The sequence below is a fragment of the Daldinia decipiens genome, assembly GCF_022478715.1.
Source record: "Daldinia decipiens strain CBS 113046 unplaced genomic scaffold F4813scaffold_16, whole genome shotgun sequence".
In the NCBI taxonomy this organism is placed as follows: Eukaryota; Fungi; Ascomycota; class Sordariomycetes; order Xylariales; family Hypoxylaceae; genus Daldinia; species Daldinia decipiens.
This window is the reverse complement of record NW_026054559.1, coordinates 440,603-450,393: the sequence shown is the minus strand read 5'-3', so window position 1 is coordinate 450,393 and position 9,791 is coordinate 440,603. Positions and strand designations below refer to the sequence as shown.

At 47.3% G+C, this 9,791-nt stretch overlaps 2 protein-coding genes across 2 annotated transcripts; both read left to right on the top strand.

The window, feature by feature from the left end:
- Positions 1-2,044: 2,044 nt before the first annotated feature.
- On the top strand, positions 2,045-4,710 carry F4813DRAFT_396227 (ABC-2 type transporter-domain-containing protein; the record flags this gene model as incomplete). Its single annotated transcript, XM_049247804.1, has 5 exons — positions 2,045-2,211; positions 2,468-2,630; positions 2,908-3,220; positions 3,579-3,993; positions 4,052-4,710. 5 exons carry the CDS (start codon positions 2,045-2,047, stop codon positions 4,530-4,532), a joined length of 1,539 nt encoding a protein of 512 aa, XP_049099667.1. The 3' UTR covers positions 4,533-4,710.
- Positions 4,711-6,977: 2,267 nt separating this feature from the next.
- F4813DRAFT_380789 (uncharacterized protein) lies at positions 6,978-8,931 on the top strand (the record flags this gene model as incomplete). The annotated part of the gene is made up of 2 exons (XM_049245598.1): positions 6,978-7,733; positions 7,786-8,931. 2 exons carry the CDS (start codon positions 6,978-6,980, stop codon positions 8,929-8,931), a joined length of 1,902 nt encoding a protein of 633 aa, XP_049099666.1.
- Positions 8,932-9,791: the final 860 nt, after the last annotated feature.

Below are 9,791 nucleotides of genomic sequence, written 5' to 3'. Positions count from 1 at the left end.
GCCTCGCCCACGGCACTTGCGCCCTACGCGACGATGGCGAGTGCTGGATATGCCGGTTATCCGAGCTAACCCAGTGAGGAACGAGTAAGGACGGTTTCGGCCTGGTTGGATATCCTTGCCTTGCGTGCTCGAGACGATGCTCCGGAAACGTAGGTTGTATACAAGCTTTGCTCGGCGGATAATGGGCACAATTTGGCAGCGGTCAACAGGCAAGGGGGTGGTTTAGCTGCCGTGGCTGGATGTGGATTACGCATGATATTGTTGTTAGAATTACCTATGGTTCTATTGGTGAGAGTAGGTCTTCCGGGGCAACGTCGTATGAATGCTGGACTATTATCGTCATATCCGATATCCTATAATGCCACTGTCTTACTGCCAGTAAACACTCTGTCATAGATATAGATATGCCGTGTTCTTAACTCAGCCCTTAGGTCAGGAGGTGTTAATGAAGATAAACGAGGGAGTATAAATCTAAGATGATGTGGTAATTCAGGCTTCCAAATTATTTCACTATCTTTTCCTTATTCATTGTTCGTGTTACGTTCCCGGTTATTTATAGCATTAGCCATGCTCGAAGATACTATAGCGCAATAGCTTTCAACATATTCTAGCATTGAAGCATTTTTCTTAATTGGGATAAATATAGCAAGTACGGCGGTGTGTAATTATTATGAAACTTAAGCAGTCCTAATTTTGAAATACAATAAATAAGAAGTCTTTGAAGTCTTTGGATCTAACTGCCAGATCTTAAATACCCTTCACAAATGATAGTTCTATCTAAGAACCATCTGGTATTCATCGGCTAGGTCGGTTCACTAAAATATCAATACTTGTCCGTATATTGTTTCTTATCTGATCCTTGACCCTCAAGTAAGGGTAGCATTATTGGCAAGTTTATTCTAGGATCATTGATGCGCCTAGGTAAGGGGCTTACTTGTGCATAAATCGAATATTAGGAGTTCTAGCCGGTGGAGGCCACCAGGCAAAATATCAAAAGTATTGTTCCATTCGCGTGGCCTTAAACTGGGGGGAGCTACGTGATGCCGCCTTTAATGAACTCGGACGTGAACTGTTAGCTTTTATACGGGTCTACCTGTGCCGTGTGAGAGGGGACGCATTTACCCCTGGAAATCTTTTCGTGATTGAAGTAAGTCGAATATGTAGAGGATCCTATTCTGGATATGTTTAGGAAGTTGGCGCCAATGTAGTTGACGGAAACATAACAACCTTCTTTGCACCTTGAGCACTTAATTTATTAATATTAGTAATCCAGATATGAATTCATTATTATTAGGTTTTGTTCTTGTGAATTCTTTACCGTGTGCTTCGTCCCGAAAAGTATTGTAGTATTGCTCATGATTTCGAGAACACTAAGGCAAACATCAGTTATTGGGATGGACTAAGCTATAAATGTTCCTGCCGCGCCTAAGATGAGACGACCATTGAACAAGTGCAGAGCATCTAAGCCCCGTACAGGGTAGTTCACGGGCATGGAAGCAGAGTAAGGCGAGAGCACAGCTTAGAAGGGAGATCGAGGCCTTCAAGTAGGACTATCCGATAAAAGGCCAGCATCTTCAAATGCTGAAAGAGTCCCGAAAGGCTCAGTAGGCCTCATTCGTGTAAGTCTTTTGAATCATAGACCGTTTAGAAGAATTATACCCTAACAAATTTATTTCAGTCGAAACTAGAGTCTATATATTATTTCCACCCCGATGCAAATTCGCCTCTGTATGCCTTCCAGCGTATCGCGGGAGATAAGACATTTGTCGTCGTTACCATCACTCAAGTCTGAATAGTAAATTCGAACAACTGATTGCCTCAGATATTCTCTTTGCATGTCCGGCGGCCGATGGTAGAAAAGCAATCCCGTTATGCGTTGTATCATCCCTTCGCAGAGGCAGTGGCTTCCATAATCTGCGATCTTCCGACCATGGTCCTATCCGCCGTATGCTTTAATATACCCCTGTACATTATGGTCCACTCGAGGCAGGATGCCGTTTCGTTCTTCAAATTTCTCCTATTTGGGCTCACATGTACGTTCACAATGTCTATGATTCTCGGGATTATCGCACAAAGAACTCGCATCATACAGCAAGCCGTGACACCAGCTGCTATCTTCATCCGAGGTCTGGTTATATATACCGGGTTCACTCTCCCTACGAGGAGCATGCAGGGTTGGCCTCACTGGATTAATTATCTAGACCCAATCGCGTATGTTTACGAAAGCCTCGTCGCGACCGAGTTTTCAAACCGGCAATTTTCTTGCGCCTAGTTTGTGACAATGGGTCTGTCCTATGCGAACGTTACTCGGAGAGGACGTGCTCTGTCGCAGGTACCTCACCCGGCCAGGGCTTTGTTAGCGGAGACACGTTTATCAACGAAGATTTCGGGTTCTGTCAATCTCATATCTGACGGCACGTCTAGTAGAAACATATATGTTGACTCTTATTACCGACTTGATAGGTAGAAACTTTGGTATCCTCGTTGGCTACATCGTGTTCTTCGGAATCGTATACACGCTTGCGACACAATGTCTTTCACTTGACCAATCTAAGGGCGAAGTCTTGGTCTTCCGTCGGAACCGTGCTGCTGCGGATGCTAAGAGGTTGCAAGATGAAGAATATGGAACTGTAAGCATCCCGCTACCCAAAAGAGTCGGGTCCTTTGCCGAAAAGGAAAAAGGAGCAGGGAGGCAAATATCCTGCCGATGCTCTCACTGAACGGGCTTCAGCCACCCAAAGCCAGAGAGTTTTCACTGGGTTGATATATGCTACGATATTTCAATTAAGAGCCAATCTAGACGGATCCTGGATCATATTGACGGATGGATTAAGCCCGGGACCTTAACAGCTTTAATGGTATAATGCACCTTGTAGTGTCTGGAGCAGGAATAGTGACTGACTATAGAGCGCGACTGGAGCAGGGAAGACCGCTCTTATTGACGTATTAGCCGACCGCCTAACAATAGGTATAATGAACGGTGATATTCTAATCAACGGAATTCCTCGCGGAGACACTTTTCAAAGACAGACCGGCTACGTCCAACAACAGGACATTCACTTTGAGACGGCGACTATTAGGGAAGCCTTACGGTTTAGCGCGGCCCTTCGACATCCTTTTAATATTTCAGGAGAAGAGAAGTACGCTTATGCAGAGGACGTTATCAAACTCTTGGATATGGAACCATACACTGATGCAATAATTGGCGTGCTTAGCGAATGTAAATATAGACATAGTCCAAGTCCAAGAGATCGAGTCTGTTAATTAGGTATGCAGGTTTGAATGTTGAGCAGCGCAAGTGTCTGACTATAGGGGTATGAAGCCATACGAAAAGAGCTTAGAGTCATGGAACTGGGACCACCAGGGACCGAGAATGCTCGCGTAGATGAAGACAGCGACAACATGTCCACGGCGTTCTACGCGACCCCCTTTCATTACTAATTCCTGTTGTGTGTCAAGAAAGTGCTCGAACAATACTGGCGCATTCTGTATATATAATACGCCAAGTTGATACTCTGCGGCGGCAGGCCCCTTTTCGTCGGATTGTCCCTCTTTAGCTCCGAGCTGACATTATCCAGCCTTCAGAACTAGATGTTCGCGATATTTACGCTATTGGTCATCTTCGCGTTCCTCGTTCACCAGACCATGCCTCAGTTTATCCCCCAGCGGCAGCAATACGAAGCACGAGAACGATCATCCCGAGCGTACTCACAGTATACTTTTCTCTCTCACTAATATGGTTGTTGAGTTGCCTTGGAACACGCTGGCATCGTTCCTGAGTTTTGTTCCGTTCTGCTACCTCGTTGGCATGATTGAAAACGTCATTCCGACAGATTCTATTACCGAGCGCGATGGGTTTATGTTTTTTCTACTCTGGACAGTCTTAGTCTTCGAGTCCACATTCGCAGACATGGTGATTGCTGGCGTAGAAACAGCCGAGGTTGGGGCCGTTATCGGTCTCCTTTTGTTCGCCATGTCTTTTATATTTTCGGGGTAAGTAGATACCTATCTTTCGCAATTCTAAATATTCTACTGCTAACTCCATCGGCAGTGTAATAGTCCCTCGGAGCTCTCTACCTGGATTTTGGATCTTAGGTATGTACCGGGTCTCACCATTTACATATATCATCAGCGCTGTGCTCGCCGTTGGCGTTGCAAATCACGAAGTCCGCTGCAGTACCCTTGAACTCTTGCACTTCCAACCTCCCAAGGGAGAGACTTGTGGCCAATATATTGGCCCGTACAACCAGGTAGCCCTCGGCGCTGTATACAACCTAGAAGCTACTTTGAACTGCAGTTTCTGCTCTCTAGCGAATATCGATACTTTTCTTGCATCCGTCGACTCGCTCTACGTCGACAGGCGGCGCAATCTTGGCCTGATCTGGGTTTACATCGGTTTCAACGTTGCTGCCGCCTTACTCCTCTACTGGCCCGCCCGAGTCTCTAAGAAAATAGATTGGGAGCTTCTTCTGGAACTTAAGCACCGTATTATGCCAAAGCGTCGATTTCGCGCGGGTCCTCAACATTCATGAGACCGCCGACATGTTTTAGGGCTGGTTGCTATTACCTGAAACTGACGTCGTCGCACTTACTTTCTCCGTATTTTGATCCCCTTTTATGTATATTTCCTACCGTGAAACTGGAGCTTTGTGAAATGTGTATAGGGTTCTAGGTGTTGGGATAATAACTACCCGGATAATACCTTCCTTTTTTATATAGAAAACTTGCTGGGGGGGAAGACGGATAAGAAAACTATGGGGTTACCATACATAGGAAACGCGGCATGAAGCCAGGCTTAAAACGGTAAGAAGGGATCTCCGGGTACATGGCACGAACCAGGGGAACAAGGGAACTAGCCGCTTTGCGTGGAGATTCGAACGCCATGATCTCGGCTCGGCTGATGCGCCGGTTCGAGCTCGAAATTTGTCCGAATTATGTATTCGTATTGAAAATAAAGCGAGCAAAGACGCGGAGGACTTCGGTAATGCTCAGAGTTGATATTCGTCCGTTGGTAATTTCGATTCATTTGACTTCCCTAGCCGGATTCCAACAGAGCCGGTAGACATGTGAGAGGTTATGCCCAATGACCAGGTTAGAAGAGAGGCTGCAATAAATAAGATAGCCAAATATAGCCGTAGGTTAATAGGGGGCTTTCCAGCATGCGGTCGTTACTCGGTTCTTTCGCTCAGGCACCTTTGATGGTGTAGTTCGTAAAGGGTTTCTATGCTACCCTACTTTAGATCTTATTCGCGATTGATAATACCTTCAATATATTCGGGTCCGCCGTGACGCATGGAAGGCTGCAATATTGCTGGCCGGCTATTTTGTACTGCGTTAGGATTCGAGAAACTTCATACACTTGCTACGTCGTTGATTAAATCCCCCTGAGATACGTTGGTAACCTCATAGGATACCTGATTTAGCTCAATCTGTGATGTGAGGATCGATTGCGATTTCAGCAAGACTTTGTTTCTTTTTTTCTTTTTTTTCTTACTTGTCTGTTCGCCATCCCCGGCGGCTAAGATGCGGTTAAGACGGTTAAAACCCTCTAAAGAAGAAAGAGTAACTATTATGACATGACCTAATGAGGGAATTTGGAGGGTAGGCGCGTTATGGAAAGTTACCTAAGACAGTATTAGAGCTCGTTTCTACCCCCTAACCTAGTACATAGGTAGGTTTGGCTCTAGAGCACCGGTTCGCAGCTCTAGCGGCAAAACTAGTGCTTGGTAACCACTTGTAGCTTGGTAGACCCCACTTAAAAGGCCCTGGACCCCTAGACCGCCCGCTTCAATTAGCTCTTTCGAATTGGAGCAAATTCCAATTTCACTGAATAGCGGACATGGCAATAGGCATGGCATGTTACTTGGTGCATCCCTTAAGTACCCTCGTATACTAGCCTAGGCGAGTCACAACCTGCAACACCGACCTCGCTACTTTGGCGCTTGGGCTAGGGTCAGTTACCTAACCTACCTACCTAGGTAGGTAGGACCTTTTTTTGCGTTACTCTCAAGTGGAAATCTTCGTCGACAAACTTCCTCTTCCTCAGCTCGTTTTTTCTCTTTAGCAGGTTCTCCCCTACTACTTGGGTTAATAAGATGCTTCATCTCACAGCCCTTTTTCTCCCCTAGCGACGACATCTCTTAGGATATTCATCCATTAATCCCCTTTCCTTTTGTGCACCTCGATATCTTTGCAATCGTTGCTCGGCCTCCATCTCCATCCTCTCCCCCGATTTCTCACATCAGACCTCTCTCACACTCTTTCGATCGTTAACCTGGGACACCAATTAACTAGTACATCGCTATCGCACTGCGGTGTGAGGAATTGTAGTGATAATTCTTAATTCGCCGAGCCTCTTTGTTTCGCCTAGATACCCAACAATGCCAAGTCCTCGTAATCCCCTTTGACTCGGCTCGAACACTCCTTGATACCCCGCGGCGTAACATCTCGCTGACAGCTAATTCATATTCTCGACACATCTAATCGCCACGAATTCTCCGAGTCGTAACTATTCCAATTAATCTTTCGGATCCCTGCAGTACTATTGTCTTATCTTCTGTCGTCCATTGGCATCGTTTTCGGTCGTACCGACTTTCCGTAGGCGACATTTGGTTGCACAGGACCTGTCAAGTGTCGGGGTTGTCGGGGTCGTCGGGGTCGAATCTGCAGGGTCTACTATATTTTCTAGCACTTTGCCCCAGAGTTGATAAACTAGTCGTGCTACTGGACAGTCTGGTCAAGATTCGTAGAGAGGTGAGGGGGCATGGTTCTTGATCTACAAAATGGCCCTGCCGTTGTCTCTCCACCATGATGAGGATCGTTCCATTCTTCTATCTGACTCCGAGGACGACGACCTGCTCCCTGCACCTCGTAAAGTACGCGAGCCGACAAGATCCGTATCTAGGGATAGTGAGGAGGCCATGCGCCAGAAGACCAAAGATGCGGCTGCCAACATCCCAATCCACCCAATACCTGCCATGCAGCCAGCCTTCTCCGAGTCCCTAATCGAGGCTACTAATAGTCCTGCCCTATCGAAACCAAAGCTCAAATTTGCTACAGCGAGGGAACGTAGAAACTACTTGCTAGACGGGGCTAAGGGAGAAGGGCTACATAGCGAGTTATGGCGATACCGACCAGGCCAAAAATACCACGAGCTCTGGAAGCTCATGGCTCAAATATCGTTCGGTGTACACTTACTACTCAACGGGATCGCGAATAGTAATGAGCAGGTGGTTAGTATCCTCCAAGGTCACATCGACGAGGTAGACGAGTTTCTGGAGACTATATTGGAAGATGTCGAACTAGCGATACATGATATTCGAGATCGCATCGACCATCTGAAGCTGCCAATGCAGAACATCGAGACTTTTGAGCAAATGCTGGAAGATCGCAATTTTCGGTTGCAGATAGTAATTGGGAACGAGAAGATCGAGCATATAATCTCTCGGACTACAACCTCGCTCGAAGTGGTGGTGGCGGATATCGGCGAGGGACTGGGTGCCACGAAAGAGTTTGCAGCATATCTCAGCAACCAGCAGGATGGTGTGTGGCAACAGCAGCACCCAGATCTTGGGGATATTTTCGACGCTATGAGGGGGAACGCCCAAGGCTGGTACAAGGCCTTTCTCGAATTGCAACATACAACGTCGAATTTGCGCACCCTGCTCAACAAGCTTGACCGGATAGTATCGGAAATGAACTATCGCGCCGGTGAAGTGAGCCGGAGAACAAGAGTAAGAAATTATGTTACTAGGTGGTATACAAAATATGCTAACTTTTTAACAGGCAAGTGTTATCCCGTTCTCTAGCCCGACAGACCAGCCTCTGCCGAAGAGCAACTCGCGAAATTCGTCGATGCGATCGTCTGATAGATGGCCACCGAAACTCGAGCTACCTAAGACTACGTCTCAAAGATCCGCAGCGGGTTCAGCCGCAACTAGGGAGACGCTCATGGTAGTCCAGTTCAACGCCCCGATAGAACTAATGTCGCCAGTGGAGTTAGAGGCGGACACGGTTCCAAGAATGGCTATAACCATCGAAGAGGACTTGGAACCTGCCGAGGAGGAAAGGGAAGAAAAGAAGGACGAGCCGCCGGCGGATGAAGGCCTCTACATTCTGCAGCCGCGAACGTATACTCCACAACCGCCTGCACCGATACCTTCACCAAGAGTCCAAGATTCGACATTCGAAGACCTTCCCCTCCCAATAGAGGACCTTGAAATCGAAGACCTTGAAATCCAAAGCCCTCTAATAGAAGACCCTCCAATACGACATTCCCCAATCACGACGCCAGAGGAGCAACCGAAGAGAACATCTTTGCGACAGAGGTTGTCTCTAAAAGGAAGCAACCTACCCGAAGCTATCCAGGTTCCTTCTCGCAACACGCCTGAGCTCCAGAGGCCCACGTACCTGGACGCGCAATACCAGTCTCCCGGGTACTTACCCTCGCGCACCTACCAAGGCCCAGATTCTGCCTACGGCTCCGATAACGAGGCACGGCAACCGGTCCGTTCAATGACGGAATTCGGGGATATGATGCCACCGCCAGGTATTCCGGCCACGGCGTTACCTTCTCCGCGTTCGGACAGGCAGCACTACTTCCCGGTGCGAGCAAGTCCTCACTCGCCTCTGCAGCAGAGACCGTGGACGGCTGGCACGCACGTCCATGCGGGCCATCTGAGAAATCAGCCTTCGGCGATGGGAATGAGCATGCTAAGTAACGTGACAACGCTTAACCCGGAAAATCAGAAGGCGGTAAAGAAGAAGCGTAGTGCGTTCGGGTGGTTGAAGAAGGCATTCTCACTCGATGACGAAGAACGTGCAGAATTCGAGGCAAGGAGAGCACAGCAAGTTCCTAATCCATACTATGAAAATCGAAACCCTCAGTACTTAGATGGCAAGCGTGTACCGGACTATAGGCGTCGCCAATAACCCAATTGGGGGGAAACCCGACGGCACTGCAGGAACCTTGAACTATTATTCTTCGACTCGGAGATCGTCGGTGTGGGGATTTTTTCGATGGGGCTTTAAAGGCTAATAAATGGTCATCGATTGATCTACAATCTGATCGGCAGGCATCAAAGCGAGCTTAAAACAGAAATGTCCCAGTTTGTGCGGAACGACAAGTGCGACAAACATTCTGCTGGACCGCTCACCCATCGTCGATGAATCGGCGTGCTTAGATGAATCTAAGAACAAATAGCCATATATGGTCTGCTTATTCTACTCCTAGTCAATTAGCATATCTGATACCATATATTGCGTCTTCATTTACTTGGGATGAGCTCGAGCCCGACACATTTATCAGCTCAAGTTAGAGTAAAACGATGGAAGAGATTGGAGTTGGATGCGTTAGTACAGGGATACTCCCTGAACAGCGTCACCACCTCGAAGCATTATCCTTTCCGAGCACGAGGACTACCTACCTGAGGTACCCGCGTCCTATCGGAGCGGCATCTTACAGGCCTTACCATGTAATGTATATACGTACAGGTGTATGATATGGGTGTCAAGCTTTTTACTACCTAGGTGATGGCATAGCGATGCATTTCGGATGCGCGGAGTTTAAAGGGGCAGGTCATGGACGACCCAGTCATTTCAATCTTGCTATCGAAGTAATCGTAGTTATAAAGGTATTTTCACTTCATTTGCTCCAGCTTATGTTCTTAAGTCCTTTGCCTCTCGATATATGATTATGAGATATCTTCATGGGTCTACCCTAATCGCTTTTCGTTGGTCTATCTAGGTCAGGTAGATAGCTAGGTAGGTATTTAGGTATGACAAGGCGAGAT